This window comes from Chaetodon auriga, chromosome 1 (assembly GCF_051107435.1).
Source record: "Chaetodon auriga isolate fChaAug3 chromosome 1, fChaAug3.hap1, whole genome shotgun sequence".
In the NCBI taxonomy this organism is placed as follows: domain Eukaryota; kingdom Metazoa; phylum Chordata; class Actinopteri; order Chaetodontiformes; family Chaetodontidae; genus Chaetodon; species Chaetodon auriga.
In genome coordinates this window covers 11,414,037-11,435,833 of record NC_135074.1, presented here as the reverse complement: position 1 = coordinate 11,435,833, position 21,797 = coordinate 11,414,037, and the positions used below count along the sequence as shown (strand labels likewise).

General features: G+C 42.1%; 1 protein-coding gene across 1 annotated transcript in view; it reads left to right on the top strand.

The window, feature by feature from the left end:
* Positions 1-21,797, top strand: part of hcn4 (hyperpolarization activated cyclic nucleotide-gated potassium channel 4) — a 67,759-nt gene that overhangs the window by 25,377 nt on the left and 20,585 nt on the right. The window contains exons 3-6 of the mRNA XM_076752619.1: positions 4,132-4,293; positions 7,669-7,887; positions 20,112-20,258; positions 20,472-20,712. Of these exons, the coding sequence (XP_076608734.1) occupies positions 4,132-4,293; positions 7,669-7,887; positions 20,112-20,258; positions 20,472-20,712 (769 nt within the window). The remainder of the gene's footprint in view (positions 1-4,131; positions 4,294-7,668; positions 7,888-20,111; positions 20,259-20,471; positions 20,713-21,797) is intronic.

Genomic DNA, 21,797 nt, shown 5'->3' with positions numbered 1-21,797 from the left:
CTACCATCAGCACCATGGGACATACGCGTCGATTCTCTCACCTGGATCACGCTCTTCTCACTCCATCTGTTTGAGATGACTCGGCAGCTGCCTTCATCCACTCTGTGCCTGTCTGGGCCTGATCGCTGGCTCACAGGATGCAGATTAGTTGATGACTTTCGCACGTAACACTGCTTATGACCGCTGCCATGTTTTTCGGTCTTTATTTACTGTTTTTATTTGTCTGAGAAACCCTGTGAAAATCTTTGATTTATCTGTTGCATTGGTACAAGTCACTTTGTGTTAAAATGTGCCCCAGGTGCATGTATTTGTAAAGCATCACTCGACTGGTATTAGTAGAGCTGTAGTTTAAGTTGATAGCAGTGGTAGCCAGCAGGGTAATAGATTTTAGTTATCCAGCATGTTCTCAGCCCAGGTTGTCAAATGCTGATGCTGGTTTGTCACGCCTCCTGGCTTCTCATACAGACGCCAAAGTGTCTGTGTGCGACGTGTAAAGCCTTCCTGCCAGAAAACCTTTCCAACACGTTGTTAACGCGCAACGGTCACTGCTGTGAAACGCTCACAGTTTGGTTACGTTTTAGAAAATACTGATTTGAGAAAAGCCACTCTAAAACATGGTTACAGTTATGAAACTGTTTGGTTAGGTTCAGGAATCTTCATACTATGTCACCTTGCTCTAGTGTCTAATATTGCCGTGGATGGGTTTACAGCGGAGTTGAAAGCTTGATGCATCTCATACAAGGGTACCTTGTGCACCTGTATGAGATGCTGAGGGCTGTGACCAAATACCTGTATCTGACAACCTGGGAATGGGAGGGACCTCAGTAATCATAGTATTTTTAATCATAATTCAGTGACAGTAGTGGTTTTATTCATGGTGCTTCATTTCATTTTTTAGTTTGCCTTGTAACAGCCACTGTGGTTGAACTGGTTTTCCTACACGATTACTGTATACAGAACACAACCTCCGTCTAAAACTGCTTACAACCAAATCATTGCTGTTTCATTAGTCGCATTTATGAAGCCGCTACATGGATTTCTGTAGGTCACATGATTTGACCCATGTTTTTCATAAAAAGCCTCACAGACATCAGCATGGCCCCTCATATGGAGAGGCCTAATGAGTGTAGTGAGAGTAACAACCAGCTCCCCATAAGAACCGTGCCCTCATCAATCAAAGCTCTCTTGTTTATGCTGATGCTAATACTGCCAGGCTCACTCTGTGTCCCTATCAATTAAAAGAAAGTGGTCAGCAATCCATCATCCTGCATGTAACAAGCCATGCTGTGTGTTGTGCCGTGTGTGCAAACGGTGCGTGTATTCACATTTGTGTGCTTGTGGTAAATACTCTATGTGTGCACGTTTATGGCGCAGCATGTTTCTTTGTTAAACATGCACAGACGCTCAACTGTGTGTGGCTGTTTTGTCATTTACAAGAGACGACAGAACTGAAAGGAGAGGGAGAGGAGATGCAGGGACCTCGTTCATTTGCCTCACTATAATGTTCCTTTAATAATGATCCAACCTTCTAACAGAGCCAATCTTGGGAACAATTTTTCGTAGCTGGAAAGTCTGCTCCTGCCTGGCATGGCTGTATTTGAATTGATTGCAGCTGTGAAGAGAGATAGGGGAATCACCTTCCTCCAGTGACAGTAGAGTTTGGGTTACAAACTGGAGATTTGCATGGCATTACCCGTGACAGTTCTCACAGGCTTTATTCTCCACATTGTGGTTAAGTGCCAGAGGTCTTTTGAGGGCACATCTACAGTAGGAACGTAGCAGGAGTTATTGTTAACAGTAATGAGTCATTCCGGCTGTGCCACGAGATATTGAAAGGAATTTATCCTGCTTCAGAAATATACTGACACTGTAGAGAGTTTGATAGTATTCAGTATATTGACAGGCTCAAGGACAACCCACACAATGTGCATGAGACACTGGAGACAGTAGATCCTGCACCATAAGAAGATTTCCCAAAATGAGCAAGTGCTATGCACTATATTGGAAAATGCAGGTAACACCTGTTCATCAACCTAAAAAGTAACACTGGTGCTTAAGGGGTACTCCACCAATTTAGTAAGGTATTTCCGTTAAGGTGGGGGACTCACAGCACACATGTTTAAAAAAGAATAGTCAAAATCGATGCAGCGGAGGACGAGAAATCCCGACTCATACATACTCAGAAAATGAGAGATCCTACATGCCCCATGATGCAACTCAATAGTCTCTAATTAGACCCCCTCTGCCTGGTAAATACCCACGTCTATCAAACCCAGAGCCTCTGAGTTCCTCCAGAACTACAGAAGAAATAATACAGCTGTTTACACATGACAAGTAAGCTCATTCTGATGTGTGAAATCACAGCCACCTGAAAATGAAACAACAGTCCAGTATCATAATTCAATCGACAAAATACACACCGGTTTGTCCTGCAAAGTAAATGTAATGTTGGAACTAATAATGTCAAATCTCAAATAACTAATTTAAAAATCATCATTTCAAATGTAAACAATGCACTGTGTGTTTGCATGCTGTGTACCTTTGTCAATATTTAATGCCCCAGGAATTGCTCTAAGTCACATTTTACTTAAAAAAAGTGTTTCTAGATTTAAAAGCACCTTCTCTTTAACAAAGCTTCCCTTTCCTGTCGGGAAATACGATTTCACAAATGAAAAATATATCAAGCTCAGTGTGGGAGATGGGAAGGGGTACTTCATGATTTATTCATTCACCACAGAGTGAATTTAACACTTTAATGCTATGGAATGCCATTACGGCTCCAGCAGGAAATTTGACATCACACATCACTGCATATTAGATGACATAACTTATTTATCACTGCATTTAAAGAAAATACTGGCTGCTAAAAAAGAATAAACAAACCACCCAAAAACAAAAAAACAATAACTCACATTTGACGTGCAGCTGTGAGCAAACATGTAGAAAATTAGTGGATGTGGTGCGATGAGCGAGAAAAGGTGCGGTGCAGCTGGGCGGATGATTCAGCTAAGGTGTTGTGAAAGTGCCCAAGGCTAAACATTTTGAACAAGAGCCCAAAGAAAGAGGGGATGGGACAGAGTGGGAGAGGGACACGCTGAGTATCAGTGTGTAATGTGTGTGTAGACAGACAGAGAGTGCATGAGCGGGGATGTCTCCATCCACCCTGAGAGAGAGCGCCTGGCTCTGCTCCTCGCCCGGGCACATTTTCCTGGGTGTACCTCTGGCTTCATGCTAGTCTGTTGATGGAGCTAAATTGATGTGATTTGATGGTGCAGCAGCACCCACACTGTCTCAGACAAACACCGCACCGGTCCCTGCCAGCCCTCCCTCTTAACACGCACACAGATACACGCTCGCACTTGTATGCTTTCAGACGGAAACAGAAAAATAAGTCCAGTGCTTTAGGTGCAAGGACTAAGAGGAAACTTTGGCTGACAAATATGTCCTCATCATCACCTACAACAAAGTAAAGACGGAGTGTCCCCTCTCATTTGCAAGCCCTTAAAAGGCACCGAGTGGATTTTAATAAGGAGTGGAGTGGTTAGCAGTGCACACCGTGGTCTTCGATGGGATTAAGAGGCTTTGAATAGTTGAGGCCATTAAAACCTACACCAGCCCAGGAGTCCGGGAGCGCCTTATGAGCATATTTATCATTAGGATTAACAAACCAAGCCTGTGAACACTCTCACCCCAGGAGCGCAGCCACCTCTACCCTTGTACCATTATTGTGTTTGGCTGAGTGGCTGATGATAAGAGCGATTCAGCAGCAGGGTAGGCAAAGCTCTGCTCCCAGTCTGCTGACCATCCCCAGTGGACCGTTCTCAGAACAGCAACAGCTGCATCCACCAGCTCATCTGTGTGCCATGAAAAAAGATAAGGTTTCTACAGGCTAAGTACATTGTAGTCTAATTCCTAAACCACAAACCGTGTTCATGACGTGATCACAGAATAGACCCAGAAGTCGTTGAACTGCTTGTGGAGGAGGGAAATCTCCCCTGAGGACATGTGTGTGTGTGTGTGTGTGAGAGAGAGAGCTTTGCAGTCTCGAGAGATTTCAGGGATTTGGCCATCAGCGCGTTGAGTCATCCTGCCCTAACCCATTTCCTGCTTCCTTCGTGTCCAACCCCTCAGATCTTCCACATGACCTATGACCTCGCCAGCGCCATGGTGAGGATAGTCAACCTGATCGGCATGATGCTGCTGCTGTGTCACTGGGACGGCTGCCTGCAGTTCCTGGTGCCCATGCTGCAGGACTTCCCTGCCGACTGCTGGGTGTCCAAAAATAAGATGGTGGTAAGTGCTTCTCCTGTGCAGTGTCCTCCTGCCTGTTTGAATCAGATTATGTCCTGTCTTATCTCATCCATCATACTTCAGTAATTACTGTACTAAAACCCTTTAGCATCCTGGGAAAGATTGCCTCGCATATCTGTCATTTTAAGCCCTAAATCAAATATATTTATCTGCTACATTTGCCCCCATTTATTCAATTTGCTGATTTTTTTTATTTATTTGGATCCCTTGGCATCTGTCCCTATTGTGAAAGGAGAGACATACTGAGGCTATGCAGGGAACATTGATTTTCTGAGGAGGAAAGACAGCCCTCATTCAATATTGGTTGAATATTGATAGTTTCCAGTGAGCACTCATGCTGTGCTTTAATTTTGTTGTCTTGCTAAAACAGACGCTGGAGGAGAGTCTCCATTAAAGCCCGGCTCACCATAGAGTTCTCTTTTATTTGCTTATGGAAGCGGACTGTGTCACACCTGATGTGCGACTGCATCACCCGCAGCTGATGACCTCGTGATAACTTGTTAGGTTATGAAAGAGTGCAGCTCCAAAGGAATCTGAATTAATGTCAGGTTTTGTGGCGTTGCCCTCAATAGGGACTGATCTGACATCAGTGAATGCTTCTGTCTCCAGTAATAACATATCAATAGCTCAACATATATGACCCTGAAGGAACGCAGCTCAGGAGAAGGGTTCCCTAACTGATGGCTTATCAATATACACATTGATGTAAGTGTCAATAGGACACTGCGTGAGCTTTCGTGGGGTCGGTGGCTCATTGAATTAAAAAACTGAAAAATGTCCACAAGATGGAATAAAGGACTGGCTTGAAAAGATTTATTGACGGCATTTTGACCAAACAAGTTTTCCTTTGTCAACGTATTGAAGTCAGCTGTTTAATGTGTGATGATATATATAATATAATGAACACTTCCCTTCTGTGTCATAATTCTCTTTTTAGAAAAATACACATTGTTTTTATAAGATTTTAATTACCATGCAGGCCAATTTTACTTGTTTTGAAGTCATTTAATAATACACACAAAATACTGTATTTCTTAACAGAATGGTGAAAGAGTAAAAGCCCACAATAATTTCATTTTTAAACTGTGGCAACAAAACAAATTCAAGGAAGCCAACTTTGAGTTTCACATCAAGCAGTTTCTAGTCAGCTGTATGTTCAGCTCTCCGTGCCAGAGCAGATGTCACATGAGTAGCTACATCGCTCAAGGTAGGATGTATTTGGTTCATCATGCCTCACTGCCTCCCTGACATGCTCACTTGTTAGATTTAATCATAAGAAATGACAGATGTTGCAAACCGCTGTCCCTTGAGATGTTTCACACTTAAGCTAATTTTAGCTTGTTTTCCATACCTGTCTGTGCAGAGATACACACAGTCAGGTGAGGTGGTCCTGTTCAGGAACAGTGCCGGCACCGGGGATCAAACCAGCAACGAGAAGATCCTCCCAGTTTAACAAACCTCTTTCAGTGATCTGGATTAAGACATTAAGATGTGCATTCAGTCTTCTAGAAGTTGCAAATAGTTACATCCAGACCATCACCATTTCCTTTTCCATTTTTATGCTGCTATTCCCTTGTGTGCCATGAAAGATGCATTTTACCACTAGTTCAATATATGCATAAAGCCAAGTTGCAAGGGAATTATGTTAAATTACATAAGGCTGAGCTGTTAGGCAACATGATGTAAACTGTGGCTCATCATTAAGGTATAGTACAGTATGCATGGATTCAGATTAGATTTGATGTCTTGTTCTCCAGCAGTGAAAACACGTAAGAACAAGGACATGATTGTTTTACTGATCTTTTGATTTTATTCTGACAAACATACTGTATTTGAGCTTTATGTACACTGCAAACGCAGAATTAATAGTGCTCAATACACAGCAGAGAAGGGCATATTTAAAATAGTCCTGCAGAGCAATATGAGACATTTGCCATTCTATTTTTTAATTAAAAAAAAAAGAAATTTCGCTGTTATGTGTCCACATATTTAGAAAAATATTCCCAATATTGCTTTTATCCTATATCAAAACCTTTTTTCTTTACCATATTTTATTATTATTATTATTATTATTATTATTATTATTATTATTATTATTATTATTATTATTATTATTATTATTATTATTCAAACCTAAAGTCCAGTCTTCCATTTCTTAAATGTTTTAATACCCTCGTCTCAGCGGCTCTAGAATAGGGACTCACATGCCAAAGGCCCTGTCACGAGATGATTTCATGCAGCTCTGACTCGATTATATTTAGGCATTTTCAACTTCTCATGTTGTTACAGCTCAGAGTCGTGTTCCCAAATCTTCCGCAGAGGTTGCGCTGGCTTCCTCCTCAGATTTCTGCACCCAAAAACAGCCCTTTGCATCCAGCAGTGCTGAGGCCCTGAGATGTGAGGAAGGACACTTGTAATGCACTCAGTTTAAAATCCAGTGTGAGGCATGTAGCCTCTCATTAACATCAAAATGGAGTTAGTTGTGTTTCATACAGTAAACACTGTCTAATTAACTGCATTAAGTCGAAGAATGGTTCTCAGCGAGACAGAATAACAAATATATCTTGGTGAATTAATTCAAGCCTCGGGGGCAGGCACCTCTTTGATGGAAGGCTGCTCATGTTTCGCTGACATTACCAGGTAGACAAAGAGTTTGTTCGTATCGACTCAGTCACGCTTGGTTTGGTTCTGATTAGAATCATTAGGAGACACTTTTTGTCTTCTTTTACAGTAGCGGTCCCATTATCTTACTGGGTCATCCCTCCTTACCTTTTCAGGAGGGCTCTAATAAAATTGCTATCTCTCTCTCGGCTTTTCCGCTGTGGAAATGAGTTTGAAAGCAATTTGGGCATGTCACCCCCAGGAGGGAGTTGATATTGATTTGCCATGAACTACCACCGGGATCTAAAGGAAAAGGGGCAATTTATCTACAAATGAGAAAACTCACAGAGAAATCACATTTTTCTAAATAGCTGACCTACTTACTGTCATGCAAGCCTCCAGTGTCTCACGCTCCATCCGTCCATTCTCAGGGCTCTGTTTTAGGCTCTCGCCCAAATGTCTGCTTGCTCCAAATGTTTGCATATTGAAAAGTATGTCTTACCCTGCCAGCTGCTCTGTATTGAACTAAGACAGTTTGAAGTGGACATCTGCCATTAGTTTTGTCTTAAGAAATTGGATGTGTGCGTGTATGTGTGATGTGTGCGAGCTGTCAGGGTGCTCATTGACCTTTAATGTGCCATCAGCCCCTTTATGAGAGAGAGAGAGAGAGAGAGAGAGAGAGAGAGAGAGAGAGCAAGACTGAAAGTGTTCCAATGTACTCACCCTAACTCACCCCATCTCCTCTGTTTCATCCAGAATGACACATGGGGACAGCAGTACTCCTACGCACTTTTCAAAGCTATGAGCCACATGCTGTGTATTGGGTATGGCATGTACCCCCCTGTGGGCATGACAGACGTGTGGCTGACCATCCTCAGCATGATTGTGGGCGCTACCTGCTACGCCATGTTTGTGGGCCACGCCACTGCGCTAATCCAATCTCTAGACTCATCTCGACGGCAGTACCAGGAGAAGGTGAGTCAAGATGACGTTTTGCTGACAGCGGTGATGTCTTGATTTATTTGGAAGAGAGAACATTGGTGGTAAGGTAGGACGCTGGCTCATCTTCAGCTTAAAGCTGGCTTCTATTTTGTCGTTTAGTGCAGCAGTTCACCCCAAAATTTTATTTCTTTGATGTTTGTACAGCTACTAAAAACACACTGACATCTAGGTATTGCGGTGCCATCATAACTCTTTTGAAATTGGAAAATAAGCACCATCAGAGTCCTCTAAACAGAGCTTTTCAAAGTGTGACACTGTGGGCCCCCCTCTGAGAAAACAGATAACTGTGTCCCCAACATGCAACCCAAATGTCAAAAAATAGTAGATAGTTCAACATGAACAAAGATCCAATTACTGAATTTTGTCACTCCTATTATTATTTGTCATACTTACGATGATGATACACTTTTGGAGATAATCATACTCCAAATTTTCAAACTGCTTTGGGAATGAAGAGAAAGCATAATGTTGCCATGGAGTTAGTTATGCTATGCAGTTAGTTGTGCTGTAGGCTTCAACTTGAGTTGACATATATATACATAGATATTTGTTTACAGTTTGGCAAATTGAAAGTATACCTATTAGCAGTACATGTCTGCCATAGATATGCAGACAAATATCACTGGACAACTGTGAAAGGATGTTTGAGTGGCACATTGCTGTCCTGTGAAAACAATGCATCAATGCATCTCCAAAATCTTCAGCAAACCAAATGGATTTTTAAATGGTTTATCTATGGTAGCTTAAGAAGTAGGGACATTTTCTTGAGGAGGGAACACTTCAATTGATACATGGTTTTGTTTGGACACAGAAGGCACTATTACTAAAAATTATGTATCCACATCTTCTCAGCTCTTGCAAGTCAGCTTTTTATCTTTGGCTGGATGTTTTTTTTTTTTGCCTGTGGCACCATCCATATAGAGACAGGAACCACCAGTCTCCCCAGTTCAGTGAAAGGAAAGCCCTGACAGCTTGCTGTGAAGGCCGAGCCATGTTCCATAGCGCCATGCCCTCTGTCAGCCCAGCGTGGGCGATAATGAGCTGAGTTGCCAGGCTGCCACCTTGCCCCACCGTCTGTGGCAAGGAGCACACGGGAGAGGATGACCTCCAGGGAATGGAGGCGGAGGCTCTCGAGACACCAACCAAATGAAAGAGGGAGAATGGGAGTGAAAGAGGGCAGAGAAAAATACCCACGCAGACAAGCAGAGGAACAGATTAACTGGCATAATGGGTGTGTGTTGCTCCATCTTCAAAAGGAGAAAAGTTGCACTGGATAAATTAACACCTCACAGATCTTGCAGGGAGGAACAAAGAGACTAGTTTTCCACCAAATTCTCACCAGATAAAAAGTCCGAAAAATTAAAACATGCAAGTGCTGCTGATCTGAGTAGCTGCTTAATGAAAGGGGAGAAAACCATCTCCCAGCTCAGCGCTCTCCACTTGTCTGCTGCTCAGCTTCAGAGATGCCTTGCTGCCAAGTAGAGTGAACAGCTGGCCTGTCTCAGCACCAGTCAGCATTTGCTACCAAAGCCATTTGCTGCTGTTTCTGGGATCACCCCCTAAGGCGCCTTCAGAATCCCCCAGCCAGCTAAAAAGGCTCCCCTGTGCTCCCACAGCTTCCCACGGTGCCTGCCTGCAGAAAGGTTATTACTGCAGACTGCAATTAATTTTAAAGAGTGTGGATTCTCTCATTTATCTTTCCGCTTGCCTCAGTGATAAGGCACTCTCTGAGTGCACTGTCACTACATGCTCATCTGGCTGTGGTAGCCAGATAGTAGTAATTTCTACCTCACTGTCCTATACCCACTCCTCGTTTCTGCTTATCGACGTTAGTTCCTTCAACAACATAAACCTTTTTGTCATTGGCCCTCGCATCAGTTGTGTGACATGTTTTCTGGTGTTAGAATAACATCATAATCCACCCACTGAAGAAGTGGGCAATCCATTGGTCAATCCCTTCAGTTTTGAGAGCACAGGTGGCTGTTTTCAGGTGACCATTGGGCCGTCAAGACAGGGACAGCTGTTCTTGTCTGCTGGGACTCAGAGACAAAACTGCTAACTGAGACTCCACCAACACAGCAGCCAGTGTCCAACCTGCTGTCATACACCAAGTTATCATACACGTCTGTCTGTAAGAGTCAGCGAGTGACTCTTTGCTGTCTCACTTGCTAAAGAAAGGTGCAGTGGCTCTATTCTAAAATCTTAAAGAGTCTCTTGAGGCTAATGTGTGATTGAAGGGTTTTTGGACTTTGTAGGTGGGCTTATTGTCAGGAGACCTTTAATAAACAATGCATAATGTGAGGATGGTGACAGAAATTAGGTAAACATGAAATACTAAATAATTACAAACAATGATGCAAATAGCATCATATAAGACGTATAATTCTTTATTCTCAAACCCAATGAAGGATATGGCACACACTGGGTAAGAATTAATGGTGCACCAAGGCAATCTACATAGAATAACATTAATTCCACTGCTTTGAAATATCAAGTAAAAACCATTCAAAGACAGAAAATGCCCTCTTTACATATATATTTGCACATTATATGGTGGATGCTTGAAATAATGGTATATGTGTCAATATTAATCTGTGTTCTCCTGTCAGGGAACATTTCTGAGTGTTTCTGAACTCACAAACTCTCAGAGCAGGTGCTCAAAGTACAAAGACACTGAGAAGCTTTACTTCACTCATCAAAACCGCTTTACGTTTGTAACACATTATATGAAACAGGATTACACAAAGTGGCTGTTCATGTTTTTAGGCTGTCATGAAAATTAAGAGGAAAAAAGAGCTCTCATAAATATGTTGACCCACAGCTCTGCCATGAAATGTGTTTTTCAGCTCTCGTCTCACTATCTTTGTTGGTTTCTAAACAGCATCACAGCGTTCAGAGACACTCTTTTAATACATAATTTGGCGTGCTGACTCAACACATGCATAGCTGATGTTGCAGATTACAGACTGTGAAATGTCTGAGGAACTAGACTTTTTGACTCATTAGCAAATGCTGGAAAATGCCACCAGTCTCTTTTCTGTTGGCTGTTGGCTCGCTGAAATGGATCTCTATAGTTTGCAGTTTGGAGTTTTTGTGTTTGGAAGCCAAATGTGCCCATCTTGATATTCCAAAGATGCTGTCAGCAAGAGTACAAAACTGCAGCATTTGCATACACCACCAGTCTGTGAAGTAGCATCAATTGTCTGCAACATAGATGCTATGCAGCCCCCATAAATCCCTGTTATGTGTTTTCATAATCATACTTATTACACAGTGATTACAAAATCCAATGTGCATGGGAGGATAAATAAAAGAGAACATTAGCTAGCATGGAGCTGTATTACACTTGTGTATGGCCTCTGACCTGAGCCAGCGTGTGGGTAAACACCCAAAAGGCAACAACACAAATTCACACCCTCTACTGTCGCAGTGGGACAGATAATAAGTTATTGAAAGAAGTCAAAAAGCAGGTCAATATTGAGCCGAGCAGCACATCACCATATTTAACTGTTAGGCTCTGTATTCATCCTCTGGAAATGAGCTGTAGAATATGAATATGAATGTAGACCATGGGGCTGTCATACATGTAACTGTATGGTCAAGGACACAAGGCTATCTGTCCGGTGGGTATGCAGAGGTGATGTCCAGGTAACAGTTAATTGGCAAATCTAAATTGTCCATAGGTGTGAATGTGAGTGTGAATAGTTGTTTGTCTCTATGTGTCAGTCCTGTGATGACCTGGCAAGCTCTCCAGGGTGGACCCCACCTCTCGCCCAATGTCAGCTGGGATTCAGCTCCAGCCCCCACCATCCTGCAAAAGGATGAGTGGTTAGAGATAATGGATGGACCAATAAGAGAAACCTCTCTGGGGGTTGATGAAGAAATCAGTCTATGAAGGAATCTTAGAAGTGTACAGATGGAGAATAGGAAAGGAGGGGGGGGGGGGGGGAAGCTCTGCCATCAAAGATGGTGAAAATTATCATCAGAAAGCCCGAGTATAATCTTTTCTGAATAGAATTCTATTACATTGTGGTGCCATGTGATAAATGCCTGGGCTGTCAGAAGCTAGCAAGCAGACTTAAATGAGCTCTTAAATAGGAATCAGGCAGCCTATTAACTGTTACACAGAGTAGAGAGCGCAACAATCACACTAAATACGAGGGGTTGAAGTGTGGCCCCCACTGAGATGAAAATAGCTTTATTAGATTCATTTTCTTTCTGTTGAAAATGTATGAGTGATGTCAGTCTTTCGCTGAGTGTAAACAGAGCCTGTAGGTGCAGAGTAATAAAACATGCTTTTCCTGTCCGTTCGCTGCTCTGTTTGCTGCCGATGTACCTGACTGCTTGTGTTAGGCTGGGTCCATATCAGGTCTGAATGGAAAGGAGGCATTGAAGGTGGATGTGGTGTAAGCTTTTCCTAAGCGCTGCCTTTTCTACTCAGTGACTTCCATGTGCAGAGCGTGAGTTACTGTGTGCTGTAGTCATGGGATTTTTTTTCAAGTAGAGACACACGCTGTACTTTCTGTATGTGAACTAGTCTGCGTTCCCTGCTCACTCAGTTCACTTTAAATGTACCAAATGGTGCTCTGACATTTTTATTTTTCTAAAATTCTATAGGGCAACAACTGACTCGTTTTGATTGTACTGTTGATTATTCTTTTAATTAGATTTCAATTGTTAATCTATAAAATGGGAAGATGAAATGTTCACATTGCTTTGTTTTATTCTAATAACAGTCCAAAAGCCAAAAATATTCAATTTACAATGATAATTAACAGAGAAAAAGCATCAAGTACCCTCATTTGAAAAACCATTTATTGTTTGACATTTGTTGCTTCATGAATGACTTTATAGAATTAGTAGAATAATTATCTAAATTAGTCAGCATTGGATATCTGTTAGTAAAATGTGACAAAAGACTTGATGAATTTTGTGAGCTATTATGTCCAAGAGTGATTTGCCTCTTCTCTTTTTTTACTCCTATTTGGTCTCACTGTCTCTACAGGAGTGCAATGTTACTGTTGTGGAATTGCACTGTAGTACAGAAAAATACATTAAAAATACAGTACTGTAGTTTTTAGTGTTTTACTGTATTATAGAATCCTGTGGCATTATTCAGTAATCTTCTGGGGTCTCTACTCCCCTCATTTAACACCCGTTTCACCCAGTGTGAAGTTCTGCCACTCCACAGTCTAAAACATTGTGAGCTGGAAAGGGTTAAGCATCTGCCACATTCCCCCAAGGATTCCCCCCTCTTGTCTCAGGCATGTTGAGAACCATTATCACACAAAGAGAATTACATCTCTCCAGATTGGCGGCACAAGATGGCTGCATATGTGACTGTGCATACAGGGTACGCCTGCCACTCCAGCTCTCTGTAAGCCGCTGCTTATCTGCCACTATGGCCCTCTACAGTGGAAACGCATAGAGTACAGAGAGAAGGGGATGGAGACGGCAAACAAAAGACATAATCTCATTCATTTGTAGGTAACTTGTGATCCTTGTTGTCTCACTTTAGAGAAGCGCTCTGATCCTTTTAAGCATTTCTCCTCTCAGGTTTTTCTCAGTATATTGTTAATATTGTTCTGTGTGGGACAACAGAGTGATGTTCCATTTGTTGTTGGTAGTGAGTGATGAAATCAGGGATGCCCAGGAGGGACTTGTATATGAGGAGCGTGTTGAAGCACGCCAGTCCCAAATGGCTTTAGAAGGAAATGGCACTGGGGTGCTGCAGCCCCTCCCCTCTAAATCTCTAATTAACACTTGGCAATTAAACATGGCTCTTTGGGGGATAGTTAATAAGAGGCCCAAAGCTGATTATTTGAGGGTGAAGAGGCTCTAGAGATCTTTTGTTCCCCCACTTCAATCCCCAATCAAGACCTTTGGAAATACAGTAAATAGTCATCAGACAGGGACTGTATTTGCACTTAGAGAGTTGTGACTTTCTCCCTGAGAGGGAGAGAAATGGATTAATGCTATCAGGGAACTAGTAAAACATGCAGTTCTTATGTTTTCCTTATTTAGGCTAAATATTTCATCCTGTCTGCACTGAACAAGAAAATAAACTAGTATGACAAAGACGTAGGTTTTATCCGATAATAACAATAACTTTGTGGAGCCTTGTAGAGGTTAAGTCATGATTTCCCCACACAACCAACCCAAGGACACGGCTGTCAACAAGTTGAGGAGCTTAAGTCTGATTCTGCCTTACAGTAAGAGCCGTTCTCATTAGTCAGGACCTGACTGATGGCATTAATCTAAACCCTGTTATGTTCCCTTTTCCTCTCTGTCTGACACACAACTTTCACTGCTCATTCAAGGACTGTTGACATGCCCCAGAGGTGCTCCCTGAAATACCCACTCTCTGAGGGTATGAACCAAACCAAATCAAAGGCGCAGCTATTGTCAATATACTTTTATATTTTATGTCAAAATGTATGCTTTCTGCAGTAGTTGCAGTGTTAATTTTAAGATCCCTATTCCTACAGATGGAAAGCATTTTATTTGATATACAGTGGCAACGTGGTGTTTGTGAAGAACAAGGGAATTTCCGTTTGGCTAGAATGGATCACAGTGATCATTAATCAATCACACCCTCTCAACTAACTATAGTCCAATGGCCTTTGGACTGATAACATCATAAGACATCACTAAATTCTGAATAAATGATACATACTAACTGTTCATTATCTTGGTTTAACATGCTATGGTTTGTAAATTAGCACTAAACACAAAATTAGGTCAATAGGAAGGTCACTGTGGTTTTTACAGATATTTGGTCAAAAAGCAAAAAATCAGTATCATTACAGTTTTTACAATTCATCCTGAGCAGACCATGAATGTCTGTGTCACATTTTAAGGCCGACTGGCAGACCAACAGTGGCACCAGGCTGCTAGCATGGCTAAAAACCTCGACGCAGTTTCACACAAGCAGAGGATGTAATCAATGCCTCCACAATTAGCAGGAATTAGCCATGGTTAGTGGAATAATTAGATTGGATTTACATACAAGCAGTCATTTTATGAGACCACTGTAGCACAATATTACAGTATATTAACGTCTGTCCACAAGTGCCACTGCCAGTCCTGAATTCAGTGGTACTGACTTCACTGAGACTGAGCTGTCCGCCAACACATATATCACAGAATTAGCAGGTGGAGCTTTCTTTGTAACATGTTTTGCTAATTTCTCCTTTGCCCATTTTTCAAATTTTTCATATGTGGGTGCAAATGTAAGTAAGATTTCAGTCAGCCTTATTATATGACATATCTTTTGTATCTTTTCCATGCAATGCAAGGTTATGGACAAGGAGATAGAAAACAGTGGAGAAAAATAAATGTTTAGAAAGTATAATTAAGTGGCTGACATTTCTTTTGGGAAATGAATTATTCATATTTTATTTGGTAAAAAAAAAAAAAAAATTAGCATTTGCTTGGAGAGCTGCATGAGAGAGACCGGACAAAAATTAAAAAGCATGATAAAAGAGCAGAGGGACAGCAGAAAAAAAGAAAAGTATGAATGGGAAACAGACCAAAGAATGGCCATGTGGAGACAGATCAAAACAGAAAGAGAGGGAGAGGGAGAGGATTTGTGAAATGAAATATCACGAAGATACAGTTCTATATAGCTACTTCTGTAATACTGCCAAGGCTGCAAGCTAATAGACTCACCCACACACACACACACACACACACACACACAACGTCTATACGGTAATGGACTTAGAGGATGGTAAATTACAGTAAGGCACTTATATACTGTACAGATGCGTGGTTCACTCTCAACCAGGTCAGTACATGCAAGGTTAGCAGGGATGCTTTGTGTACAACCTACTCAGATAAACAGTCCAATGGTATGGACATGGACATTTGTTGTCGTACCAGATGAGAAGAGTGACATCACTCTCATATCTGTCCGTTAAAATATGAAGCTGTAGTCAGCAGCCTGTTAGCTTAGCATAGCGCGTAGACCGGAAACAGTGGGAAACAGTGAGCCTGTCTCGGTCCAAAGGTAACAAAATCCTCCTACTACCACCTCAAAAGCTTACTGATTAACACATTATATCTTGTTTGTTTATTCTGTGCAAAAACCAAAGTGTAAAAAGACTTGCTTATGTAAGTATTTCTTGGCTCGGCGCAGTAACATCCTGGAGTCTTGTCATTATCGTGAGGATGCCAGACTTCACTGATTGCCTGCAAGTGGAGTCTCGATTGCCTGAGCTCTAGAGGTGTTCGTCGGAAGGTTTTCTATATAGCCTTATGCTAAGCTAAGTTAACCAACTGCTCATGGTGACCATGCAGATATGGAAGTGGTATTAATCTTTCCTCCAACAAATTTGGTATTTCCTAAAGATCTAAAGAAAGAAAGACTTAATCCCATGGTTTTTATCAGCTACTCTTAAATTTTGAACAGCCGCCCTACAGCCTGAACCCCCTGGTTTTCAGAGTGCAGTGAGGGGGGCTGATGGTGGAATGATTACCTCCTTAGTGCTGACTATAATTCGATTTAGCTGAGTAGAGCAGGAGAGCAGGGATCTTCTTGGTGGCAGTGTGATGGCGACTGTGCGGCAATAAGATAATTTCCTGTCGCAGGGGGTGTTATCAGCCCATCGCGGTGCCAGGAGAGCACCGTCCCCCCGTGGTCGGTGTCTTTACATCCCCGTCAGCTCCTCTGTGACTCAGCTGTGATTAGTAAATATGAAATGCCTTTGAGTGAGCTACTGAGCTACTGGATGAACTACAGCTGTACTCATCACAGTATAAAAGCAATATGACATTATCGCACATTTGTTCACTTGACTAATGCCCTTTCATGCTGTGGGAATCATATTGTGACACGCTGAAAAGCTGAGGATACATGGTTGTATTACATATCGGGAGCGTTTTGTTTTTTGATAAAAAATAAAGGGTTGAGAGACATTCTGAAGGAGATGATCCACGCCTTTGAAACAGAGCGCCATGCTGTGGCATGTCTAATGTGGGAGACATAAAGACATTAGACAAGATGCAGAATGTGGGTTATACCTGTCATCTTCACCCCGGCATCACACGCAGACAAGCCGTCTTTGCTGCAATACTCAGCAGCCAATGGGACGAGAACTGGAGACGTGTGCGATTGTTTTCTAGGGCTTTCCGTCTCTTGGAGTAGAGGAGCAAAAGTTCCTCTCTATGCAAGGATTCTATTTCATCATCAGATCAGTAAATGCTCAATTTTATGCCAAAGGGATTGTGGGGATAAAGACTCAAACCCTTACCCCATGACAGAGCTCATCCATCTCCCCACAGATGCGCAGAGACCGGATATCTAAAAGCTTCTTTCCACATCTTATTCTTGCTTGTGCAAGCATTTAATTTTCCCCGGTCGCTTTACACATACAAATTGTCAAATATTTCACTTGACATTCCTAAGAGGTGAAATTATATTTTAAGCATGTAAGATGAGCAGTTTCTTAGTGTTGGATATTCCGGATAACTGATGTGTCATATCTGCAGCATTTCCTGTTGTAGACTGTGTGCACGTGCTTTTATATGGACACACATATATGTATACATTGCAGTGTTTGTGATTGTAACAACAACAGTGTATTAAAAATCTCCACTACAAGCTGGGACATGCCACACTTTGTGGTCACAATCAGGGGGCTTTATCATCGATATGCACAGGCTGACTCAAAACTCAAAAGGCTCCCGTCAATCACAGACTAAAATCCATCTAAATTTGGCAAAGAGGGGAGCACGGGAGAGAGAAGAGAACATTGCTGAACTGAGCGTTGTAGTGGGTGAGAGAGGGGGCCGCAGAAAGGAGGATTACAAACCAACAGGGTGTCTGAAGGTCAGTGCAAGGGTAGAAGACTTCACCTGCAGAGCCTCGTTGTCATCTGATCAGACTCGTTCCAAAGTGGTTATACAGAAGTTTATTCTGCCTCCATGTTTTACAGCACTGCACTCTAACCCTGGTCGGCTCTGTGTTTCTTTCCAAGTCTACTCGCATCTCCTGATTTTCAGGAAGCCTGACAGCTTTTCTGCTCTCACAAAAAAACAATCTGACTTGCATGAGACAGCTGTCCTTATTTACTGTGCTATATTTCCAAAAGATTGGCCTTTTGATGATCTCTTGCAAGATTAGCAGTGACTAGAGTATTAGAGCCAGATAACAAAGACGGAGACATCTGAGGTCACTTGTGTCATTGAGAGGTAGAGCTGTTGGGAGAGTAGAAGTGGTGATCAAAGAGCACCTCCAGCATTGCCCTATGAATGGCTAATTTCTTTTTTCTTTCTTCTTAATTTTTTCTTTCACTGAGGGTCAAGGATTCTACCTGTTATTATTCCCGAGGTGCACTCAGTGTGCTTTGATCTATATCTCTGCTTCCTATACTGTAGAATCAGTGAAAGGCCATCTAGCACAACGCTTTTCTTTTTAACAAACAGCGTAAAGGCTGGAGGGTACAGACACACGCAGTCTTCACTGCAAACATACATTAAATACACTGCTAAGTGTTTTGATGTACACAGCGTTTGAGGAGCCAGGGGGCTTTGTTTGTTACGAATTACAACACTGCACTCGCATAGGAGTTATCAGCAGGACACATCAATGAAAACACAGCATGCTTTTCACAAAGATTTTTCACTAGATTTTATTTTGACCTCATTTTAGTGCCTTTTGTATTTTTTTTTTTTCATGTAATCTTTAATAGTTTGTATGCAATACCTACAATTTCCACATTCTTATTCGTAGTATGTAAACAAAAATATGAACTTTTGTTGGTGTCAAGTGTGATTTGGTTACAGTTTATGATGTTAGCAGAAACTCATAATTGCACACACATAGATAAGTACATGCATTCACACACACACACACACACACACACACACACACACACACACACACACACACCAGCAGTGTCTCAAGCACCTGTCCTACTGTAACTGTTCTTTCTCTCCTGTCACTGCTTTAAAGGCGATTTGAATTTCTAATCACATCACACCTTTTCTTGAACACTATCACATTATCACAATCCTTCTTTCTCACACGTAATTCACTGTTCTATAGCCCCCAAATACACACTCAATTTAAGACATTATAGTATCCTGCAACCCTTTATGTGATTTATCTATTATTAGAGACTGTATGCAGATTATTTGAGTGCCACAATATGAATTAATGTTTATAAAGAGTCAACCCCTCTGATATTCGGGTGTACAAATAGTTGTCATACCAGTTGCTAATAAATTTGGGTGGACAGAGAAACACACACTCCAACTGGATATTGAAGTGACACATTTACTTTACTCTGAGAATATTTCAGTAGCAAACCAGATCTAGATTAGCCACAATGGTGAATCCTTTCCAAGCTCCAGTGAATTGTCAGCGTGATTAAAACACTTCTCGACAATGATCACACTTCAACCCATTTTAAAACAGCCTGCCCTTGATCCACCAGCGTAGTACAGAAACAGCTCTACTGAGAATGACAAATGATGTCCTCATGCAGGCTGACGATGGTGAACATTTTATCTGGTCCTGCTTGACTTAACTGCTGCTTTTGATACTATTGATCGCTCCGTCCTTGTTGAACATCTAAATAAGTGGGTTGGTCATATGTATTGCGCCCTCTGCCAACCCGAGAGCAGCTGTTTCTGCTGTTTGGGCCCTGTCCCTCTAGAACAGTCTCACCTCTCTGTTAGATCAGTTGCCTTTGTGAATGGCTTTAAAAAAAAATTCTCTTTTTTGCATCCGTATAAGGGTGCTGTATTATTATTATTATTCAGTATATTTCTTTATATGTATCTTGCTTTCTTCTGTAGCCTGTGCAGGACTTGTAACTTTGTTTTAAAAGGCGATATACAAATATGATTTTACTTCCTTACGTACTCTCTCAATTCTCAGATATCTTTAGAGAAGCAGAACTGCACTTGAAATAGTATTTAATCTGTTTAGCGCAAATATGGAGTTAGTGCATTATGCCAGATTCCTTTCTGTCTTTTGAGACAGACAGACGGACTGTAATGATCAAAGACTTGAAAAGTGCTATCTTGTTGGGCGTAACCTCCAAGAGCCCGGATGGCCTGTTTGTATCCATCTCCATTTCCTTGTGTGTCTGACCTCAGTGCCAGCTGTTCCCTGTGGCTGTGTTTCTGTGCTACAGCACTATGGCCTTTGAGTAACCTGATTGTTGTGTGTCTCTGTGTCCCCACAGTACAAACAGGTGGAGCAGTACATGTCCTTCCACAAGCTGCCGGCAGACATGAGGCAGAGAATCCACGACTACTACGAGCACCGTTACCAGGGCAAGATGTTTGACGAGGAGAGCATCTTAGGAGAGCTGAACGAGCCGCTCCGAGAGGTGGGATGAGTGTTCCTGTCTGCGTTTGAATCTCCTGAGCATGCAGCCATGATGCAGTCAAAAGCTTGTGCATTGCTTGACATTTCCCTCAATGTTTTTTTCTTGAGGCCAAGTCAAACAAGTGAAAAACTGAGAGGGGCTCAGAAAGACACAAATGTAATTTTTCCTGTTGTTACTTTAATATCCTTAAGTCCTATCCATGTGCTCACACAGGAAATCATCAACTTTAACTGTCGAAAGCTGGTGGCATCCATGCCTCTGTTCGCCAACGCTGACCCCAACTTTGTCACCTCCATGCTCACCAAGCTGAAGTTTGAGGTGTTCCAGCCTGGGGATTATATCATCAGGGAGGGCACCATCGGCAAGAAAATGTACTTCATACAGCACGGAGTTGTCAGCGTGCTAACTAAAGGCAATAAAGAGACCAAGCTTTCAGACGGCTCCTACTTTGGAGGTAAGACGAGCTGGTGCTGCACAAGAATCGCAAGCTCAAAGGTCACATAACACACACATCGTTCTGTGGAGCTTCATTCTGCTCTGTTTTAATATTAATAATGCTGTCCTTTTGCACCTTAAGAGGTTGGCCTGGGTTTGAATTTTTATTTTTCGAGGCAACAGCATTTGGATAATGCTATTCTGGCTCTGATATTAGCTCGTCGTGAGCATGAAGTGGTATGTTGTGCAGCACTTGTCACCTCACTAAAAAATTCTGCTTCATGGTTTATGCAGAACTTTTCCCTTAATTCACATCATGAGCTGTCTCTTAAATGTAGGCCATACCCAACTTAAGAAAACAGTACTTGCTGTTGCACAGATGAAGAAATGTGCATTCAAAGGTCAGAGGGGCAGAAAGCTGTGAAATTCCATACTATGTGCATGCTTAAGACTTGTGTGATAACCCAGAGTTGTTATGTACTTAACTCGTGTTATAGTCTTAATCAGGGTCAGATAATGCGTGGCCCTCTCGTGGTCCCACTGCGCCTATGACACACATAGGAGACAATGCTGCCATACTGCCCTCACCAAATACCAATTAATTTGCTCAGTGACAGCGTATCATTTAGACTGCACTGTTAAGTAATGAGAAATGGTGGCAAAGCGTTTAACAGCACATGACCTGCCTGTGGAAGTTTAATTACGCCTTGCCTGCTCAAGTCCATCTCCATGCCCTCTCTCCGGGGGGCTGCAGAGAAATAATGAAAAGATGGCAGGCAATCTATCTCTACACATGCCAAAACTAATCAACATTTTAGACAACATGGCCTCAGTTCTCTCGAGGGCCATGTTGTCCAAAATGTTCCTTCCTTCAGTCCCTTCTCAGCGAAGCAGAACTCAGATTCAAAGAGGGGTTCAGTGAGCTTATGGGCTTGTTTGTAGCACATGCCTCGTGGTAATGGCACAGTTTGTGACATTCTGCCACTCAAAGACGCTGAACTGAGTGTACTCTTGACGACAATGTCATTTTAATGCACTAGAGTGGATGTATCTGACTTTTTTCTTGCTAAGTAAACATGCATAGCGAAACCAACAAAAGTGCAA